The 24,939-nt window shown below is 27.3% G+C and overlaps 1 protein-coding gene across 4 annotated transcripts in view; it reads left to right on the top strand.

Moving 5' to 3' along the window:
• LOC107442892 (protein CBFA2T1) overlaps positions 1–24,939 on the top strand; it is a 91,982-nt gene that overhangs the window by 51,670 nt on the left and 15,373 nt on the right. For 2 of the 4 annotated variants that reach the window (XM_071182428.2, XM_071182430.2), the window contains exon 2: positions 20,482–20,601. In XM_071182428.2, coding sequence (XP_071038529.1) covers positions 20,482–20,601 — 120 coding nt within the window. Of the gene's footprint in view, positions 1–10,729; positions 10,922–14,531; positions 14,750–20,481; positions 20,602–24,939 lie in introns of those variants that run through there. The other 2 variants (XM_016056571.5, XM_016056570.5) reach the window with 2 other exon arrangements.

Below are 24,939 nucleotides of genomic sequence, written 5' to 3'. Positions count from 1 at the left end.
TATTTACATTTTTTCTCCGTCAATTTTGTTATAAGACGCATTCGCCATTTTCCCCAAGTTTTCCTTTCCTTAAAAATAATTTTTGCACATGAATAAATTAATAAAAGACCATTATCTTTCAAAAACATTGGCCTATGTCTCTCAGAAATTAAATTCTTTCTATTATATTTGAAGTGATTTCTCTATATTGAGAGAATTAAAAATATATTGCAGTAACAATGTATCAGAAATAACACTGAACTACCCTGAATTTTGGTTTAAAACTAATATAAATTAGCAAATTTATTAAACATGGCTAACCTTGTATTCAACATAAACCAATTATCCCATAAAAGTACTAAACTTCAACAAAATAATTATTTTAATGTCTGCATGTAAGTTTTGTATAGTGTGCACACAGATGCATTGTTCTTTTTTTTTTAACTTACTTTAGGTCATTTTTCTATTGAAAGATATAATTTTATAAATTTCATTACTCCAGAAAAGTTGAGAAAAATAATTATTTAATTATTGAATAATAAATAATTATATTGAATTATTTTTTGAGTTAACAAATATTACTTCCACTTATTTCATGCCCTATTACACCATGTATGTAGAGAATAACTGTTTTTAATGTTATATTTCGACCAAAAGAATGATTTTTAATTTGAGTCAAGTGAACTAAACAGAATTAATGGAACAAGAGTTTCATAAAATAAATTTTTTTAACTGCAATATCTTGTCCAAAGGTAATTTTGAAACATAATTTAAATCAAAATTCCGCACCTTAAAATTCTCATGATAAGCCATATATGATTTAAACATATCACGTTCATTTCGTTCCATTCATATTTAATAAGGAGATTTTAAATTCCCTGTCTAATCGATTTTATTTGCATTTCATTAGTTTATAGCTGGGTTACCCTTTTGGCGAAATATATAGCAGCCAGTTTAAGTGGCAAGCTCTTTTCACGTCGCCATGATTGAATTTTGCTGTAGAACTTGAGAACTGACAGCAGTTTTCCTAAAAGAAACGAAGTTTCGCGCTCTTCGGTCAAATAGATCGCAGCAACAGCATTCACTATCTCATCTCAAAACTCATCTCAAAACGTGGGAAAGAATTTTCGCAACTCACAGGAAACTAAACGCAAAACGTTACTGGGCGAAGAGTTACGGAAACGATTTTTGCAGACTCTAGTTTTGACGAAATTTATGTGCAGAAACGATTGTTTTCAGCGTGCATTAGGTAAAAGAATAGGACTGCCATTAGTATGAAAAGTTCATTCATTATAAAAAAAAATATTAGTGCTGTTGTATTCCTGGTTCTCCTTGAATACAAAATGACTTAGTGTAAAAGACGCCTATTTTTCTTATAAAATATTCTTTTTTCTGAACGAAAAATAGAAAATTGCTCTCTCTCTCTCATATATATATATATAATATATATATATATATATATATATATATATAATATATATATATATATATATATATATATATATATATATATATATATATATATATATATATATATATATATATATATATATATATATATATATATATATATATATATATATATATATATATATATATAAACTTTCTTGCTATGATAAGGATTTTGGTAGAATTAACAATTAAAATAAAATATTGTTTTATAACATGCGTTAAAATTTGGTAATTTTATCATGATACCTGGCATAAGAAGCATTTATTCGGTTAAGTTTACTTTTCGGTTTAATATTTTTACTAAATGTATTTCAATAAGAACTATAATTTTTAAAACCAGGATTTTCTGTAAACCGTTACCATATGAATGGTTTAAATACAGTTTTTGTTTTTTTTTTTATTACCAGAATTAAGTCTTTATTTAAATGTCTATACTACCAGTACGGTTATTTTATCAGGAATTTTTCTCCGTGTGTATTGCTTGAAATAATAAAATTTTTTCGTGAAATTGCTTATATACATTACTTAAGATAATTGCAAATTTCAGTTAGAAACGCCTTAATTAACAATAATTGTATAGTGAATTCATAGAATTGATATTTCATAGAATTGATATTTCATAGAATTGATATTTCATAGAATTGATATTTCATAGAATTGATATTTCATAGAATTGATATTTCATATAATTGTAATTTCCAACCAGAATTCGTAATAATCAAAAATGTTGTTCCGAAATTTAATATTGACGTTACATGAAATAACAGAAATTGTTATATCTTTAATATTGGTATTTCTGACAATAATATCAGTTATCAGTCAGAAATGCTTTATTGTGAAGTTTTAATGTTTACATGAAGTACAGTAATATCCATTTTTAGTGAAAATGTCTTTATTTCTTATCATCCTATTCATTATTCATATTTTCTTTTATTTTTTTTCCGCAGATAAACATATTCTGCCGACAATGTTTGCATTTATCTTCCATTTTTCATCTTCGCATTGATTTGTTGTTGGTGCAATTCATCGAGAATGGGAGAAAAAGAATGAGGTGTTTCGCTATTATTCTTCTTTCCATTCCTAGATAGTCCGTGAAAATTGATTTGTTCTCCCTCGATTGAATTGGGATAGATTTTTTGGTCGTTGTTTTTAGTTCGTTCTTCAACTACTTCACCGTTCTCTGAGAAGCTTTGGACATATTATAATTTTTCAATGTTTCGTTTCTTTTAATGGTTTGCGAAAAAAAGAAAAAAAAAAAAAAAAGAAGAGAGAGAAATGAAGTTCTCTCAAATGATGTAATAAATTCATTTATTTGATGTAGGGTTTTAGAGGTTTGTTAATTTCTATTTGTTTCCTCAATGCAAACGTTTTAGAGGCAAATATTTGTTATGAAAATATGTACATATTTTACAACACAAATTATTAAAAATAAATATTGTGAATTAGCTTATAAAAGACATTTTTAAGATAAGCTTTGGACTCGTTTCTCTTAACTAATTGAAAAAAAGAGATAAAAACGAATTTTTCTGAAATAAATTTGCAAATTAATTTATTTGATGTATTGTCTTAGAGATTTTCTCATTTTTTCCGAATTATGTTTGCTTTCTTAAAGTCAATGTTTTTAAGTTATTTCTTAAGTAAATATTTGCTTTAAAACATGCATATATTTTGTAATACACTTTTTCCGAATATTGTGAATAATTTTATAAAAAATCATTTTTCTGGAAAACTTTGAGTAGATTGTAATTTTATAATGTTTTACTCCTTTATAGAAAAATATTGGTTATCTTCTCTATAAATTAAAGGGAAAAAATAGAAAAATAAGAGAAACAAACGAATTTTTCTTAAATGATTTAGAAAATTAATTTATATGAAGTATTGTTTTAGAGATTTGTTTATTTCGATTTGTTTCTTCAATGTCAATATTTTAAAAGTGAATATTTGTTATGAAAATATGAAAAAATTTTACAGCACAAATTACTCAAAATAAATATTGTGAATTAGTTTAATAAAAAATATTTTTATGGTGAATTTTGGGCGTATTTTAATTTTTCAACGTTTTGTTTCTTTTAACTCTTTGAAAAAAATGATTAAAAAAGAATTGGTCCCTAATGAATTGGTAAATTAATTTATTTGATATATTGTTGGAGATTTGATAATTTTTTCCAAATTATGTTCGATTTTTTAAATTTTTATTTTCTAAAGTAACTATTTGTTTTAAAACGGCAAATATTTTGTAAATAAGTAAAAATTTTATACATATTGTAAATATTTTATAACATATATCATTCAAAATAAATATTGTGAATTAATTTATAAAAGACATTTTTACGGTAAACATTGGACGTATTATAATTTTTCAATGCCTTGTTTCTTTTACTTATTTGTAAAAAGTGAGATAAAAGAATTTTTTCTTTATGAATTGGTAAATTAATTTGCTTGATGCATTGTTTTAGAGATTAACTAATTTTTTCCCAATTATGTTTACTTTCTTAACTTCAATGTTTTTAAATTATTTCTGCATCAACTTTTTATTTTGAAACATGTTTCTCTTTTCATATTTTAATACAATCTATTCCGAATATTGTGAATAATTTATGAAAGTTATTTTTCCGGAGAACTTTAAATATATTGTAATTTTACATTATTGCTTCTTTTAATTAATTGAAAAAAATGCGAGGAAAAAAAACGAATTTCTTTAAAATAATTTGATAAAGTAGTTAATTTTATGCATTATTTTAGAGAGTTACTCAGCTAAATTTGCTTCCAAAATGATAGTGTTTTAAATTGTTTGAAAGGTAGATATTTGTTTTGAAACAATAAAAACATTTCATAGCACAAATTATTAAAACTATTTAAAATTATTTTGGGAAGTAAATTTTTCTGGTAAGTTGTTGGCTCACTATAATATTTTAATGTATCGCTGCTTTGAATGGTTCTAAAAGTAATAATAATAATAAAGAGAAAGGAACAAATCTTCTTAAATGATTTCGCATATTAATATATTTGATTTCTTGATTTAGAGAGTGATTAATTTATATTTCCCGTATTGCTGCCGCTTTTTTACATATTTTAAATGTAACTATTTGTTTATTAACAATTTGAAAATACTATAAATAATTTTCGAAAGATTATCATTCTTTTTAGAACTTGAGGAGTAGTGAATTTAGAGCTTCGTTTTTTAATGATTCCATTTAAAAGTAAGCATTCTTATAGAGATAATTAAAATATTTTACAAAGAAGCATTTTTTAAATCATTTTAGAAACGTAAGCTAAATAGATGTTAGTTGATTAAAAACTTTCTTCCCTTAAAAAATATAAATAGAAAATAACACTCGATATGTTTCAAGCACTCAAGAGTAGGCGGTCATTTTCAAGACTTGCCAGACATTAATGAGAAGAAAAAGTGATTTGAAAGATAAAACGTAAAGTTGTCAACGAAAAACGGAAAAATAAAAGTGCAGAACAAAACTAGAAAAACCACAGTAGCCGAGAGAGAAAAAAGAACAGCAAGAAACACAGTATCCAAGAGAAGCAAATCAGCAAAATAAATTATTCTTCTTCAAAAATTAATCCATCATTAATAGTGATTTGCCATTAATTCTCTTCAAAATGAATTAAAAAAATTGTTTTCTAATTTAGATCATGAACTAAGAATGCTAGATCAAGCTTTATTTCCTATTTAAACAAAATCTCTTTTTTTTTTTTTAAATGCTAAGAGCAAAACGTGCTGAAAGTAAATTAAAAAGGGAATAATTTTATTTAAAATCAACGAAAAATATTAATAATAAAACAAACATTACTTGTATTATTTAAATTTTACATTTAGCTTTTCGTACGTCTTTACATTATAGATTAGCAGATATAATAAACAAATCTAATTTACTGACAAATTCTAAGATGTTAAATTGCATTTAACCAAGCAACAGATAATATTAAAGCCTTAACTAAAAATTGCAACAAAATTTTTTTGGATACTTTCAAAAACTTTATACGTTTTAGGATCGATGCAATCAATATCCAAATTGTCAGTTATACAATTTATGTCTGTTTTTCATTCAAATATAAATTCAGTAAAGAAAAACGTCGTTCGAAATATTACGTAGCTTTCCTGTTTTTTTATTATTAGTTTTAGACGGCTAATATATCAGAAAACACGCTTCAATAGTGGTGGCAGGGTTTCAAGTAAGAAGTTTCGTATTTTTTTCCTCCATTTTTATTCTACTTTTTTTTTTAAAGGATTTTTTCCCCTTTACTTTTGCTGCCATAAAGTACGTTATGCATCAATACCACCTGCTACAAGCATGCCGAGGGTCTGACCAGCTGTTACGTCTCTGCTATGACGTCACAAGATGGCGTCCAATGGGGCTATGTCGGGATATTTCGTTAACAGAATAATGGTATAGGTCATTTTTCCCGATTTATCCTTTTTAGTGAATTCGTTACCTTAAAATCGCAAATAAAAAGTTTAAATTTCTCTACATTTGATAAAATCAATTGATGCTGATATTAATAGTTAACTAGTCATGTTCAGTAATCAATTTTGATATTTAGTTTTTGATTCACGAACTTGTGATCAATTATAGGGCATGAAATAAATTCTTTAGATACTTTGATATAACAACAGTCATAACTTTTAATACAACTCTATTTTTTTTTTTTACATTTCTTATTTTAAAAATTAATTATCAAAAGCATGCAAAATACAAAAAGGTTAATCCTATTTCAATGAGAAAAAAAGTATGACCAAAACAACCAGAATATAGTAACATTCATCGTATTTCTGGCTCAATGGGAATATTAAAAAGCCCGGTAAGTTTCATCGAAGTGTTTTGGAAATGATTTTGGTAAAATTTAGCATTTAAATATGGTTTTATAATTTGTGATTAAATTTGGTTAATGCGGTAAAATTTGGATACTTTATCATGATGCCTTAGAACAAGTCATTTATTTACTTAAATTTACTTATCAGTAAATGCGTTGTACTATTTACTGAATAGTAATCTTTTTACTAAGTACTGTGTAGTAAAAAAAAAAAAACTATAATTTTGAAGACAATATTTGGTAAACAATTACGATGTGAGCAGAAAAATTACCAAATGAATGGTTTAAATATGATCTGGATTTTCGGATTAACCACCAATTAAATGCCCCGAGTGTGCGGTGTGGTTATCGGGTCAAAAAGTGAGATAATTTAATAACTAAGATAAAATTTAATAACTAAGATTTAAGACAAAATTCGGTTGCGTATGCTAAAGTGTGTAATGAAATGTGCCTCTTTCCCTTAATAAGTGTATATATTCCCCAAAAGTTTACCTTTTCTAGTTTTTTTTGTAAAAAAAAAAAAAAAAAAAAAAAAAAACGATAGTTCTGATGAAGTTATTGAGCGGTATTTGTTATTAAAACTACCTTCTTAAATATCAAGGTTAGAAAATTTTGAAATTTGAGATCGTAATTAGGTTATTAGAATTATGAATTTCTCTTTCAATATCTTAAAAATGCAACTCATTTTTATCAACAACAAAAAAAATGAAATTATTCATCAATTAAATTATTCATATATATATATATATATATATATATATATATATATATATATATATATATATATATATATATATATATATATATATATATATATATATATATATAGCAAAGCTATTCGATACGTACGATTCTAACGAGTGTAGAGTGTACTGGGTCTTTTCATCATGCCTAAGGTATACGTTTTCAGATTCTTTTTAACTCTTATATGCAATGCAATTATGCAATGTAAATATTAATAAATTTTATGCAATTATGTATCCAACTAAAAAAAAAGTTCAGTTGTGACAAACGTTTTTGCATCAGAAATGTTTATTGATATTGATATATTGATATAATTAGAGAGTAATATTGATATAATTAGAGAGATTCCGTGATTTTAAGGTAATTATTACTGTAAAAATAACGGTAAATCAGATTTTTGTTTCGTAGCAATGAATTTTACGGTTAAAAAGTTACATCAACTTGACTATCGGTACTTTTTACCATAACTTGATATAAAATTTTTTAGAGTGCAAGCCTTTTGCTTGTATTTCAATATTAAATTAAGAATCACAGTTTTTATATACAATTATTAATTGGCTGCTCAAAACAACGCTTTTTTAAGCAGCTATGATCAGGCAAAAATCTTTAGCAATCACGCGATATTTAAGAACTTTGATATTTTCCTGGTTTTTCAAAAAATCAATATTTATTTTTAAATAAACTTTCCCATTGTAACTAATCTTACATAAAGATCCTCGTTTTAGAATTCTATAAAAGGAAAACATTACATCATGGACCCTCAAAACAAAACGTTAACGATTTGTGTATTTAATGTTTTATTAAAGTATCAAACCAGTGGAGCAAGTATCGAATCCTGATAAAAACTAAAAGATACATTGTTACAAACATTATACAAACATTAAAAAAAATTTTCTCTGTAGAAAATCTGTTCGCTGCTGCTAATGAGGGAAAACTGTATCCTTGAATGTGATTTTCTGCCTAATAAAAATGCACCAAAACAATAAAAAGCTGTGTTAGACCAAAACAATGGACGAAAATATGTTTTTATTTTAAATAGCGATAATTGTTTAATCAAAATATCGCTTCAAACATAAGAATTCATAACTGATCTTCGCAAATTTCCTTTTGTAGTAAAACTGCCAATAACTCCAATACGAAAATATTAATTTGAGCTAACATACTTTTAGTATTTGAAAGAATACTTAAATTCATTTTTAAAATTTTTATAATACATTTTTGTCTTATTTTATCGACAATCTTAAAGAGTATGTCATAAACGTATGTTTTCTGATGATGAAAGGAATGCAATGAATTACAAAAAATATGATTCAAACACTATGTAAGTAATTGAGATATGATATATCAGCGGCAAACATTCAATGCAAAGGTTGTACTACAGTAATATTTATTACGAGTTAACTCGTCATTGCACTCGTATTATCTAGATACATTTATGAAACTCAGAGTGATATAGAATATTTCAAAGTTTATTCTATATCTCGGTATATAAGTCTGCCCCCTATCTTTGGTTACAAAATAGCAAATTTTCGGTACGTCGGGTATGTAAGTCGACCTCTAATATATATATAAATTCCAAAAATTTAAAAAAAAACATAAAAAATTATATATGTCTATAAAATTTTTCATAAGTTAAAAATATCTCACATTTTTCTCTCTTGACATGATGCCTTTGCCCTCAAGTAGAAATGAATAACGTTGTTGAATTTTACACGCATGATATCTTCTAGAATTTTTAAATTTGTAGCTTTATGGTTTATGTTTTAAAAGTTTTCATTGTGTTATAAGTTTTGAAATACTCTCAAATAAATGATCTTAACTTTTCTAATTCTTAATTTTATTTATGTTTGTAATTTAAGAAGAGAAAAAAAATTTCTATGTAAAGAAGATAGGATGAAAGATATAATGAATTAATTATATAAAACCTACTGAAAATTGTTTTTGAAAGGCGTAAAAATGATGCAGAGTTATTTATAACTATCTCATTGTTGTCAGTGCACGGATATTGCATGATCAACGAATGACCGACTTTATTGCGAGTGTATAAGCAGACCCCTTCATTTTCGTAAAATTTTGAGGGTTTTAAAAGTTGACATATTCCGGTATGTAAGGTAATTTCATTTCACTCAATATAAATAAAAGTTATCGGATTTTATTTAGAATGTTTTACTAAACTTCTATAATAAGTTACAAAATAATAGCCGGCAAATACATCATAGTTTCCACGCAATCTGAGTTAATGAATCCTTTTTTCTTTTTTATAAAATAAAAGAGACACATTCTACTCTAACTTATAAAGTTTTGATTATTACAAATTTCAAATTATAAATATCCAAAAACGAATGCGCTTTATTGCCGGTGTTAGGAAAAAAATATCTTAAGCATGCTTGCAATTATACTAAACTCTATACTGTTTTGAAGGTCAAATAAAAATATTTATTTTGATATAGAATAAAATTTTCTGAATTTATAATTTTATTGTTAAAAATTAAATCATTCTATTCAAACAGGCAAATTTCATTTGAAACTTTAAACATAGACGCCATCTCTTTTTTCTTCTGAAACAGAAAATCTCTTACATCGTGAGGCAATTTGTATAAAATCTTCGCTTATGTGTTTCATTTTCCCTCATTAAATATCACCAGTAGAAAGCAATTCGTTACGCAGGAAAGCAATCAGGTACGGTTATGAATGAGTCAAGTGTTAACTGTTCAAAGAGCTCAGTTGCTAAAAATCTTAGGGTAAACGCTAAGTAGCAATACCGAGTTTTCGACGGCTTGAAATAATGCTTTTTTGCGCATAATATGCGATTTGCATAACTGATATGAGTTTGAAGCAGTTACATATGTCTGGTCTGTTTGATCAACTTTAGCCTATCTTTAATCAGAGCCCTCTATATTTATTCTGAAAATGGCGCAAAACGTCAACATGCAGAAAAGTCACATGTTTTAGAAAACGAAACCCGTTTGTGGTATTATGTTTTAAAACTTACTCCAATGCTGCATTATCTGGACTCATTAAAATTTGAAAAAAAAATGAGAATAAGGCAGTAATTTTGATAATTTTTATGTAGGTGAAAAAATGTCCCAAAATTGAAGATTTTTGAAAAGTATAAAAAACTTTTAAACATTTTTGTTCTTCGTCCCTGCTAAAACACATATCAATCTTTACAGCAAGATGGCATATATAGTTTAAAATTATAATTTTGTGGCAAGCGCAAGACACTTAAACTGTATTTTTTTAAAATATATTTTCCTTGGTGAACGAGCTCTGAAAAACCATGTTTAACAGCCAATTTTTAAACCATGATAAAAACAAGGAATAATATGAACTTTGAAAACCTAGGGGTGGCAAAAGTACAATACTATGTTCATTTTTTAATTGAGAAAGTCTGCCTGTGAAATAACAAGGTATATCTTCATTGGGAATATAAACATCTTTTATTCCAATTCATCCAATAAATTAACCAGTCTGCTTATTTATTTATTCCCATCTGAGCAGGTGTAAAAATAAAATACAATACAAACATATTTTCTTTCAGTAAGACACTAGATATTTATAAACGTCGAGAAACCGGGGGTAGGAGGATGTGAAAAAAAAAAAATCGTTCTATTAGCGGGATGCAGGATGACTCAGAAAATCGTGGCAGGTGCAATGGGCTAGCTCTCAAATCAGCTGCCTTTCAGCGTACGACTCCTCCCTGGCCCTTACCCCGTTGTTTTGCACCTGTGTCAGCTTGTAGTTGTAACTGTATGATTGGCATTACACCTGTCTCGCACTGCGTTGTGAAGGGAGATAGAAAAAGATGTGCGTGCTTTGTTATTGTTTGTTTGCATTGTTTCTTATGTTTTGAAGATCGCAGGTATGATAGGGTAGATAGATCAACTTTATTATGCGGGGCTTAAGTATTGTTTTCGAATTCGTAAGTAAATGTTTCACAAAAATTAATTTAATTATAATTTTTTGAGATTTTATGCTTAGAGAAAAAAAATTTGGTATTTTTTTAATACCAGGATTGTAAAGTTTAAAATAATATTGGTAACAGTTAAGGAATGGTAAAGAGGAAAGCCATTGTGACACTGTATGCGTAGTTTTTTTTTATGCTTAATATCGAAAGTGAATTAAAATAAGTGTTAAATTATTCGTGGGATTTTTTTTACAGAATATTAATGCGATAAATATACATTAAGAAAATATAGTTCCTGGTCAGACACACAAGTAAATTTTCTACGAATTGAGAAATCCTTTCTTTCCAATTAATTAAAATTAAGCTTTATGAATGACATTACGCTTCAAAAGATTATATTAACAGCTTCTTACACTGCTTTTCTATGTACTTTTACACTGCGTTAATTTAAAAATCCGAAACACATCCAATATTAAAGCTATATTAATGTTAAAACTTACCCTGTTTTATTTTTAAATGTTTCATATTTTTTAAAAATTTTTTTCTTCACATAAAACGGAACATGGATTTTACATTGTCATTTCAGTAAATTATTTTAGCCAAATTTTTTTTTTGTTAATTATTTTAAGGTTGTTATAATAGTTATTTTAGCACAGTCAGCAAAGTTTTGAACTTATATGTAAAAATAGTTTCATGAATTAGAAAAATTTAATCGATTGTACTATAACTCAAATATAATTTAATTGAAACAATGAATAAGTCTCTTTAATGTTCTCCCAAATAAAAATAAAAAACTCTTAACTTAAACATGATGATTTCATTTTTGGAATCCTTCTAATAGTTTTTAGGCCTTTTTTTTCACACCTGCAAGAATGAGAAACTGTAAAACTATTCTGAATATTGTCTATATATTGTAAGACTATAAAAAATAGAATAGGACAATTTTTACAAAAGATTGTAAAACGCATATTGGAGTTCATCAAAGTTATAGAAATCTCAACGAAATCTGAATTTGAAAAATTTTGAAATTAAATTGAGTGTCGTATATCGATGGATTTTGCTGGTAACTAGAACACAAGAAGTCTTAACAAAATAGATAAAAAAAATTATATATATATATATATATATATATATATATATATATATATATATATATATATATATATATATATATATATATTTATGTGAAAAAATTTCATTAAATAATATACATTCTAAATCAAACGACGTTTAATTTCATAGCTTCCATACTAGCAGCTTATAGGCATTATACAAAGGTGTATACTGAAAACGCAGCAGCAATTTCATTTAAAGTCTTTGGCTACTTTCACCTTTACAAACGCTCTTAATTATCTCGCAGAAAAGCCTTTTATCGCCAACACCCCCGCGAAAACAAATAAGAAAAAAAAAATTAATAATAAAAAAACGAACTCCGCAACCAATGAAAAAACACTTTACTCTTTTGAGAACAGAACCGATTCAGCTGCGTTTCTAAAGGAAAGAAGAAAGGAACGAAGTAGAAGGAAGAGAGAAAATTTCTCCAAACCTTGATGATGGCGGAACGTTCTCAGGAAGCTGGAGAGGGAAAGAAAACTGGAAAAAAGGGAGAAGGGGAGGCTCTGAAATCGTTTGGGATAGGGGGAGAGAAAAGTATGTACCGCCTGTGTGGGGTGGCATTTATTCATCAAGACTGCGTTGGCCCATCTGGCGTATTTCCACAGGAGAGGACCAGCTGGGAGCGTGTCGCCTGCCACCTCCCCCTCCCTCCAGCAGTTATGTTGTCCCCCGCTACCCCAAAACGTCATTGTGTTCTCCACCCCTCTTTTCCTTTTTTTAGATTTTGTGATCTCTTTTCTTTTTTCCTGTCACTGGCGCCATCTAGTGCCAGGATGATGAAAAATCGTTTTGATTTTTGGAATAGAAAGCATGGATAAAGAAGAGAAAGAAAAAAAAAATCGATTGCCAGATTTGGCGAAGTATCATTTTTAGAGAAGAGTGATGGAGATTGAGAAATTTAAATGGAATTATAGTAGGGAGTGTTTGCTCTAGAGATTTATTGTTAAGAATAAAATTGGGGAAAAAAGAAGAAAAAAAAACACCTACCCTAGAAGAAAAAATAAATGTTATAAAGTGAAAATATTTCACTTAATTTCATGAAAATAAATCGTAGTTAACTTTGTAAAGCGCATACATATAAAGCCTATGCTTCTTATTAAATGTAGGAAATGTAATAAATTATTATTTCTGAAAACAGTTTCATTAATACTTCATATTCAATCACTCTTTTCAAAGGTTCCATCTTTTTTCAATATTTTTGAAAGTCTTCTTTTGCGAAATAAAAATTTCTAGAATAGTAGCTCATATATTCGATAAATTTTAAGTGCTAATTAATCGTATTATTGTATGAAAAGTTTACTTAGCATGTTTAAACTAATGAAACCTAGTTTCAACGTATTTATTGAACAAGGTGCTTGTTTTTATGATTACATTTATAAATTTATTTTACCGTTTAAAGGGTGGGAAAAAGTTTAAAGAATTACTGAAAAATGTTTAAATTATATTTAAAAATGCATGTAATCTTCTTAATTTTTGTATTAAAATATTGCATATGGTAAACTTGTATTAATTTAACTAATCTTCTGAAGTGCTCATAAATTTTCTATCATAAATTTTATAAATATCATCTTTCTTATTTTATAAAAAAACTCCAACATATGCCTTGAAACAAATAATTTTTAATTTATTGTAAGTAAAAATATCGATAGTCAAATTTTTAAATAGATTTATTTGTATGAATTTCTTTATCATCAGTTTCTTTTTTTACATAAACTTTATTAAAATCTAAATGATAATTTCACCTTCAAGATGGCGGAGAAAAACTGTCTCTTGTTTGGAATGAAAATTAAGCTCTAATGAAAACGTAATTTTTTAAAAATTAGAAAAATAAATAATTTCATTATTTTAACAAATCAAAGGAAATTTTGCGTTCTGTTGTTAATTTATTTTGCACGTGTTACTCTGGAATTATCTCTTTCAATGTTCACCTATAAACTATGAAGATTTAATAAAACATTTTCGTCTATTTTAACTTCAAATCAGGAAACTATAATACTATCAACTGTTTTACAAAAATCAGAATGAAATGTTTTACTGTATATCATGTAATGCTTTGATTTTTGTTTTATCAGATCAAAATTGATCATTTAATGACTTTAAGGTATTTTTAGGTTTCCCTATCACAGTAATTTTGAATCCATTATCGAGAATGATATTAATCTGCTCTATGTTCAGTTATTTGAAGTGAATTAATTAACTCTTGTTTCACAGCATGCTGCTGTTTGGTTTATCTTTAGGCTTGTAATGGTGTGAAATGATGTAACGTTTGTAGAATAGAACTCATTAAAATTGTGAAATAAATTTTTTGTGTGAAAAATACAATTGTTAACTAGACAAAACTGCTTGAAATAAAAATAAATAATTCGACGAAGTATTTGAGTTATTTCCATATAAAAGAGAAGGCTTTAATATAGCAATCCATCTCTGAACATCTGTATTCGCTCTTATTGATTACATCAACTCCTTTCGTCTCCAGAGCCGTTTAACGTTTGGCGTCAAACTATCATTTATTTGGCGAGTAAGAGAGAGAGACGCCAGTAAACCCAAAATAGTTGGCTGATCTCCGTTTTTCTCAGTTCATCTGCTGTGTCAGCGAGAGTAGGGAGGATTTACCCGCATCCTCCCCGGTCGGGTGGCTTTCCTGCGGAACTCCCCAGTGGTGTATCTACATCATCTTTCTTCAGTACTTATCATCATCTAAAGGAATTCCGATGATTCTATGTGACGGTAAATTGAGAAACTTTTTATATCGTTCATCATATATATATATATATATATATATATATATATATATATATATATATATATATATATATATATATATATATATATATATATATATATATATATATATATATATATATATATATATATATATATATATATATATATATATATATATATATATAACTAAGACTTTTATATATATATATATATATGATATCATCCTTATTCGGCTGTTAGCATAATGTATTGAATAGATTAAAGTTGTAACGAGCATTTAATGTGAATAATATAATTTGTGAATAGTTATCGTCTTGGAACGCTGCATTTAATATGAATCTCTCAAATGCTTTTGCCATAGTAAATTAGTTGCGATAAATTAAGATTAAAATTGTGAAAATTAAAGGAACAATTTGTTTTTCGCCTTGTAACTTTTTATAGACATGTTTTCTTTTGTTTTAGCATTGCAGAAAAATTAATAATTGTAAAACAATATTTTATGTCCTTTATTTAAGATAACTAAAATGTATTTTACATACAAAAGTAAATATTTAAAATAGACTTTAGTATTTCTGTTAGTAAACATCTAAGTTTGAATGTTTACGACCAATAGAATAAAGTTGAAAGGGTATTAAAATTATAAATAATGATATTTTGAATAATATAAGATGTTTAGAACGTATCGATAATTAAAGAAAAATATAACATTTATTGTAGAGAAGATTTAGTTTTTGAACCATTAAATTAAAAATGAGGTGTACGAATATCAGAAATTGTTTTTAAAAATTATAATTAGTTTATAATAATAATTGAAGATATTTAAACAATGAATTTGTGCTGAACAATTTATCTTACCTAATCGTAGGGTATTTTGAACGGGTAGTTTTTATGATGTTAAATATGTAAAAAAATATATTATATATATTAATAAAAATATATTACAATAATAGTGTATTTAATAATTCACAATAATATATTTGTCTATTATCAGTTAAAGTTTAACTTTTTTCATGTTATTATAACTTCTTATTACCGTTTTTAAAATTTTATAAACATTTTAATTTCAGAAAAAAATATCAATATCAAAAGAGCAATTTGAAGGTAAAAAATTAACATTTCATTTTTAAACACACTGAAAGTTTGTTATTTAAAAAAAATAATTATGTATAATGTTTATAAAATTCCTAAATATTTAAATCATTAAATTTTAAAAGTTCCAAGTGAGTTATAAGATTAGTTTCTGTATAGTTACTTTTTATCTAATATAAATATATTTTTGTTTAATAATTTTGTGTAATATATTTTCATCTAATCGTTGGTTAACAAAAACGTAGGAATAAAATTCTTTGTCAGAAAGTTTCGGTACAATTTTGTGAAGATAATAGAAATCTTGTTTACAATATTTAAAAACAAAATTTTATCTATTTGTCAAAATAAATTTTTTTATTAATTTTATATATGGAATGTAAATGCATAATTTGCAAGCGGGCATTAAGTGTACAAATAATTTTCAATTTTCAAATATCAGTACATTTTTTAATTCAAAATATAACTCAAATATGAAACAATGTACATTTTTGAAGCTTCTTTCTGTTATACTTTCTTTGTGAAACCATAATGAAATCAAATAGCATATATTTCTTGAATTATTATAATCTGCGCCTAAAAGAGTACCAGAAATAAAATAACATCATAAAATAATTTCTGTTCTTGTAATAAGTTTTAGATTATAAAATATTGTTGACAATTGAGTTACCTTTCATTTTTACTGCGTTTTTCCTTAACGTTTCTAAAAAGTCTATTTCAATAACATGTACTTCAATACCATTATTTGCACTAATTCAATAAATTGTTAAAATTTTGTAATAAAATGGATTATTTTAAATATATATTTTAATGGCACAAAGCGAAATTTATAGATATAACATTGTATTTTGCTATGGTTATACGATATTTTGATTTGATAAGTTTTAAACAAAACTTTTTCAAAGGAGGTGTTAAAAAGTAAGTTGTATTGTGGACTTCCAAAATTTTATATATACATATATATGTAATTTTTATTATACATATTTTATTAATTATATATATATACATATATATGTAATTTTTATTATACATATTTTATTAATTATATATATACATATATGCAATTTTTAATGCATTTAAGTAAAAAAATGCGATAATTTAGCTCAATACCGAAAACTGAAAGTGAAATAAATATTAAATGTAATTGGATATATTTCATTTGGCATGTATGCAAAAATTGGAAAAAAAAATTATTAATTTTTTTACGGGTGTTTTATTAAAAGACAAATGTATGAAATTATTTTAATTCTTAAATGCAAGTTCATTTAATTATTAGAGCCTTAAACTATAATTTGGTGCATAAACTGAATTATTTTAATGATCATTGTTTATTCCCATTTTAAATGTTTTAAACAAATTTAGCGCTACGGATGACAACGAATTACGTCTGACATAATTATTTTCTTTGAAGTTTTGTGCTTTACTTCTTTTCTTTTTCACTAATTTATTCAGAAACTCTTCTTCCTAAATATTTCTGGAATCGTTTGAACATTGCTTTCAAAGAGTGATTTGTAATTCATAAATGTCTGTACAAAATGCGATGTAAAGCACTTAAATGTGTTAAAATAACACTTTATTGGAGGAGGAGGATTTAAAATTCGTTTTTAAAATAAGCTTAATGTCCTCAGGCACTTCTTTTGTGCAATATAATCTTTTAGGTTGTTCTAATTTCACTATATTTCTAATAATAATATTATGAATGTAGAATTAACTTGCGCTATTAAAGTGGTTCTCTACCGGATGTTCGAACTCAAGATTGTGTGCAGAGAGAATTCAAAACTGTTTTCCAAGTTAATGGATAATTTTCATCATCAAAATAATGATAATTTTTAGTTCCTGTTACAAAATACTCGTTTTAATAATTTCTACCAGGGCATACTCACAACACATCAATTAATGTATTTAATCAATGATTTTAACAAAGCATAAATCTTTAAAAAATGTAAACTAGACTAAATTTTTCTTGGAAAAGAATAATTTGGAGACAGAATTTCTTTTTTACCGTGTTAGATTATATTCCATTGATTGCGTTCATTTATTATATCAAAAATAAAAGGGAAAAAAAACGAACTAGTATAAACACTAATTTGACTTGAATTGCGAACCCCAAAGAATGTATGTATTTCTTTTACAGTATTAGTATTTCATATTTAATTTCACGTTTTACCATTTTAGCATGTAAATTTTCACTATTTAACTGCCGTGCTATAGAGAAAACAACGTAGATGACAAAAAATTCAAATTAGAGATTTTTGTACATTTGGCATGATTAGCTATAGATTTTTGCCTGATAAGCTACACATTGCAAAAAAAGAAAGACCCTTTAAAAATCTTTTTATTAGTTTTCTGATAATAGTTTAAGGTTGATAGCATTAAAAAGGGGGAAAGTAATTTTCAATTGCAGGGTAGTAAACATTACTTAATTTTATTTTTCATAATCTGTTTTGCAGTTTCTCTAGTAATAAATATTTAACTTATATTTAAAAACAAACTATTTTGAAAAAAATTTTATTAAAATACTTTCGCGAAATAATTACCAGTTTTATATATATGATATTCCTCATGCATTGAGATGCTGAGGATTTATAACGTTTGTACCTACCTCTATGGTTAGATTCAATTTTATTCTAAAAACACCATTGCTATCCACTAATACCCCGATTAAAACTACCTAGACTCTAGATGTAAATTAACCGAACATTTTATCCCCCCGAAACAAATGTAATAGGGCTTCAAAATCAATTGGAAATACCACGTGAGCAATTACAGAATCGAATCGGTCGCGCAGGACAGAGCACACAATAGATTTCCCATCGCCTGTTCAAGCATTTTGCGTTCCCATAATAAGTTGCTTTTGGTGTGTATTGGAGAAATCGACTCGGCATCTTTTCGATTTCCCGTTTTCAAGCTGCCTCTCTCTCAAACTTTCAATTAATTGATCAGTGAATTCTAGCGCCAAAGGTGTGGGAGTTGAAGCACTCGCCCACAACTTGTCCACTACATGGCAAACCGGATGGCGAGTGTTGGGGATATCGATATGCTTACAGTAACAGTTCATTTGTTTCTCTCTGGTTGGTCAGTTCGTGTGTGATATGTTATCGAAGCATGCATATGATTATTTATTTCAACTATAAGCTTTACTTTAATTATATACTTTGAGTTCATAATAATTTTTTTTCTCAAAATGAAAATTACTATCACATGAAACTGAGGGTAAACGATATAAATGTAATGTTTAAAATAAGAGATTTTAATCGTCTTGTTACTTTTGAAAAATAAAGTGTTCGGTTTGTATAATTTCTACAATGAAACAATTCTTAAAATAATTTTGTGTGCTTAAGTGTTTTAAAGTGTGGGAACAAAAAAAAAATCTTTCAAAAGCGATACAATAATTTGGTTTTATAAACAAGCCTATGTGTCATTTTATTACAGAGTAAATATTAAAAAAAGGACAAAAGAGTAAACTTGTTTGGAAAAACGATACAAATATTTCATAATTTCTTTATAATTGTAACCTGTTATGAAATTGTCTTCTTTAGATACACGATAGTATGGTAAAGTATTTCTGCAACATTCCTCCTGGAGTTATGGAGGTTAATGCTCCTTAATTTTATGACCAATGGCATATGATTGTAACAATATTGTCAGCATTGCGCACAAACCGCTTATATTTTCCAGATAAGCTGATAGCCATCGATTTAAATACCGGTGTGATTCAAGCCACTACTGGGAATCAATCATCAGTCCTGCACATTAACGTCTCAGTGGTAATACAGTATACCTTTAAAATGAAAATCATTTAACCTTCCCGAAACTTGCGTTTCAAGGGTTTAAGGGCTTCGTTTTTTTGCGTTTAAAAAAACAAAGGAAACTGTTTCTGATTAGCGAGACCAAAAGAAAATGCATCATGATAACTACAATTTTACACAATACACAAACTTTTAAACTAGATTGTAAAATCTGTTAGATGTCTGGTAAAGAGACAGGTAAAGAGATAGTGTCTGGTAAAAAGCTACTGTTAGCTTCTTAAGTGCTCAATGTTGTGACGGCTTCTTGTGGAGAGATGCATCAATGCTCCTGGCGATAATTTGTCGAAAATTCTTAGTGATAAATTTATTAAGCGACTATAACATGATATTTTAATATAACACCTAAAGACTTAAGGTAGCCATGGTTTCTTTCTTAGCGCAATATCTTGACTATAAATTTGAATCATAGTACTGTTAGACTACTCTAGAGTATAAAGATAAAACTTTATTTCATCACTTTAGAAAATTTAATCGCACGAGAAAATGTTTGAGCGGAACTTGTCAGGAGTATTGAGGCAAACATTGATGCAAATTCATCAGGAAAAAAAAAGATGTGAAAAATAAAGTTATTATATCAGCTGTAGAAAGCCACGCAGAACCGAAATAAAATTTTGTCCTTTTACGCCAGCTGATTAAATATTGTGGTTAAATTTCGAGTCTAAAACCTATCGTACAATAGAACTACATTAATTTTTCCGATTACTCATATAATGTAAATATAGCTTTTCTAAAATATAGCATTGTGCCTTTATCTGCCTTCGCTCATAGATTGAAAGAATTTAACTGTATGAATTATAAATAAATGTGTGTATATTACTATACATAGTTAATATGTTTTAGATGTGACGTCATCCGACGTGGCAAGAATGCCGGAGTCACCCAGTGCTGTGAAGCAACACCTGGCAGCTCCATCTAGCGGGCGAAGTTCAGCGCCAGTTTCATCTCATAAAGTCAGTTCAGGTAAATAAGTACAAGAAATTTTGAATATTTTATTTGTACGCGTTATGCTCTTTTTAGTAGTAAAAGATTAAACATTAAATTTTTGCATTTGGCATATGCTTCGTTTGAATTCTGCTTATTAAACTTTACATAAGTAAATTTCGTATAATAAAGGCAAATTGTGGCCTTTTATAAAACAATTTTCGATTTTAAGGCTAAAAATTATGAAAGTTAACCGGTTCACGACATTTACTGATGTCGATTTAAACTATATTATCGTGTTAATTAATTAGTATTGAAATAGCTAAGTGTTATTGTGATTCAACGTGAATGAAAATAAGATTTAACGCTTGTACGAAGCTTTCACTATTCTAAGCTCACCGAATGAAAAGGAAAGTCACGAAGAGCACCATTTTTACTCTGTAACAACACTTTTGAACTTAATAACCGTCTGGATTAGGTTAAAAAGTGGGTCCGCAAAGTTTTCTAGGCATACCGCATTCCGGTAAAGTTACTTATTGAGGATTTGATCTCTCAAAAAGCGAAATGGACAACTAGTTAGCTTATAATTTTGGGACGTAGGTAAGTTAACAGTTAAACATCCTCAAACATACACAAAGCAGAGTTTGTTACGCATTAGAACCGGTTGAACCACTATCCTGGAAATACCACGAAAACCTCCCACAGTTAGTTTGGCGGCAAAGGGGCTCTAGCCCATGATTCGTCTACCACTGAGGATATTTCATGCCCGATGAGGATTTGTATCGACCAGCAATTGCTAGAATTCGAACCCGGTTCACCTCATTGGACGGCGAACGCTCTATCCCTTGAGCCATCGCGGCTCTCTATTTGTGTATAACGGAGATACTGATATCAGTCTTTTATCCGCCGTCCCAACCTGCCAACACATTTTTATGCCCGGTTAATTTGCAGGCCAAATGAGATGTAAAAAGATGTATCCAAGCCCGATGAATTTTGCTGTTGTCATTTTGAGAAATAGGAGCATCAACAGCTTACTCATTATGAAAATGTTGACTAAAAAGCAATACCTTATTATCCAGAATATTTTAAAAAAATCAGCTGGTTTATGTAAATGTTCAATTCAATCCAGACTTGCTGGTTATGTATATGTCAAATTCAGAATAAGAAAAAAACACTCCACATTCATCAGAAGTCCATGTCAACCTTCAACTGAATTTCATGTCGAATTTTATGTTCGCTGAGGATGTAGTAGAAATTACGCTGCAAAAAGCAGCCCTATGGTACTCTTCAAAGTATCAATGTTAAACCGATTTTTTAGAATGAACTCTTAAAATGAAACATCTCAATCTGAAATACGTGTAATCGATAAAAATTATTGCATAAACACAATAACAGGCAAGTTTATCTTGCAAACCTAAAGAAACCCAAATACTCCAAAAGCCGAACATTGCTATGAAAAATAAAAAACTCCCATAATGTCTTCGATCGTGGCTCTTCAGTCAGTTCATTCTACTGAAATATTAATCTGCTTCAGGTGTTGAGGCCCACACGATAAAGAAGCAAATCAACAACCATATTCGTGCTCAAAATTCGTCCGGCTCTTAATGGAGTTGTACATTCCATTCAAGACAATTTCATTCTTCTTTCGAAGAAAAGAACAGAACAAATCTCCCTTTTTATTTTAATTCCCACATTTTTTATTCACTTTTCCATTTGAAAACGTGCACTAACTTCCCACACATATTTTTGCTTTCCCCCCTCTCTCTTCCTTTTCAACTTCGATGATTCGTTGTCACGCGATTCAAATTGCCGATTCCGATTCTGAATATATTCATCTGTTTTTGATTTAGGGATGGAATTATTTGTCTTTAAAGAAGAAGAGAATTTTTGTTTTTATTTGTTCACCGCGAGACAATAGTCAATAAAATTGGGTGATTGAAGTATCTTATTCGGGTGCGGTGTTTTTTTATTCTAATAAAAGTTTTAAGACAAGTATCGTGTTTTCATTTCCTTTTTTATTGGTCTTTTGCAAGTTGACGCAAACTCGAGGTTTATTTTTTTTTTTTGTTGAATAATGGGTAATGCTTTAAAAAAATTTGTAAAAAAATATTTATAACTGATATTTTATAAATATTTGCAAATCGGTAATTCTCTTTTATTTATATTTTGTTAGAAAAAAAACATTACAACTGTTAATTTATAAATAATTGTAAATCGGTAATTCTTTTATACATATTTTGGAGAAAAAAATCTTGACAATTTAATTTATGAATAATTGCAAATCGATCATTCTTTTATACATACTTAATGAAAATATATTTTCAACTGTTAATTTATAAATAATTGCAAGTTGTTAATTGCAAGTTGTTAACGTACTTTGTGAAATATATTAATAACTGTTAATTCACAAATATTTGCAAATCAGTGATTCTTTTGTACATATTTTGCAAAAGATAATCATTATTAATACTTAATGAATTGGTAATGCTTTTATTAGTATTTTTCAGTTGAATAGATAAAATTTTTGGGATTAGTCTTATTTTTTTAGGGTGTGTCCAATAAAGCATAAAACGTTCACAAGAATTAGTTTCTCTGAAAAAATTATTCTTAAGAAATCATTCCATACATTGGAAGCATTTATCAAGCGATAGTGTAGATTATTTAATTTACTAATTCGACTAAAATTAGTTTTTTTACAATGTTTAGCTAATTATTTCTAATATTGAATTAATTTAATTGAATAGTTGTTATTATCAGTAGATATGTAAGACTATTCTTTTTCTTGGAATCTCACACGATTATAGATTTTTTTTTTCATTTTCGCTCCATGCTTTTTTGAATTTTTAGTTATTTCAAGTTAAACTGTACGTTTTATAACAGGGTTATTTATTTTCCCGTCGACTTCATGACGTTGAATAATAACATGCAAAATAATGTGACCTGAGCAAAAAAGTAATTAACTAAATATTGAAATGTACAAATTTTTTTTGTTAAAAAAAAGATTTTATTACTTTAGAAGAAATGAAGTGGAATTTTTTTACGCAAAAACATATTCAATGCCCCCTTTTTTAAAAGGTTCGAATTCGTATTATATGAACAAATGTATTACATAATATGAATTTGTAGACGAAAATGTTATTTTTCACGAACATATAAGCGGCTGGTAATCTATTCATTAGTTAGTTTATTTTTGTCAGGTTTTTTGAAGCTCAATGTTTAAAAATTCGAAAAAAATTGGAGTAATTTTTGATCCTAGTGACTTGTGCAATATGGATCTTTTTGTCTTTTGTGCAAATAAACCTCAACCAACAAACTATAAATTCAGGGGATTTATATAATTATTCTTTAAACCTGCAATCTGTTCCTGAGTATTAGCTTTTGTATACAGTGCTCAAACTGAAAAACTAAACAACTTTTAATCTATTGGTCATATTTTATCATACTAGAACTAATCTCAACACATTGTTGACCGGTGACTAATTAACTCTTTTCATGCCCTAACATTGGTAACTGATCATAAGTTGAGTCGTTATTGCACATATAATGTCGAGTTAACTCGTCATGGGTCAATAACGTTTGGGTATGAAATCAATATTTAGAATGCTTTAATTTACTTTCATATCCATAACCAGTTTGGGTATGAAATCAATATTTAGAATGCTTTAATTTACTTTTATATCCATAACCAGTTTGGGTATGAAATCAATATTTAGAATGCTTTAATTTGCTTTTATATCCATAACCAGTACATAACTTTTAAAAATTATTATTCATGTGGAATTATCAGTGAGCAAAAAAAATTGTAATATTGAGCAAATATATTTTGATTCGCTAAGAAAGTTCCAAGCTATAAAAAAAATATGTATCTTGTGAATTACATGTGTAAATATGTAATTCACAAAAATCATTTATTTGGCTAAATTTACGTTTTCGTATGGTAAGGATGGTCTTCACGAAATGCTCTATAATTTTTAAGACTATCTCAAAAAATGTTTAATGAATTTTTCTAGCTAAAGAAAGTATTCTTATCACTTTTTTATTAAGCTTGTGAATTGTAATATTTTGTACATTCTTGCAACCAAAAACTTTAATTATGAAGTTTATAGATATTTTTTTAATGAATTAGTGATCGGTATAAAAAATTAAATCCGTCTAATGATACGTTCTGACTCTAAATGGTTAAAGCAATACTCACATTCCCTTCTTTATTTTATCAAACTTTTAAAATCAAGAGAGTTAGGTGATTATTTATCACACATAGCCTTAACTGAGAGAAAAATACTGTAGTTTAGGATGGAGATATCAGTTCAGGTTCTGTCTTCGCCTTTAATTAGAGTTCAAAATCGTATAATTTAGCAACTCTGAATTTTACATATA

The sequence above is a fragment of the Parasteatoda tepidariorum genome, chromosome 4 (assembly GCF_982258835.1).
Source record: "Parasteatoda tepidariorum strain Cologne lab strain chromosome 4, Ptep-v5.0, whole genome shotgun sequence".
Taxonomy (NCBI): Eukaryota; Metazoa; Arthropoda; class Arachnida; order Araneae; family Theridiidae; genus Parasteatoda; species Parasteatoda tepidariorum.
This window is presented reverse-complemented; position numbering and strand designations above follow the sequence as displayed.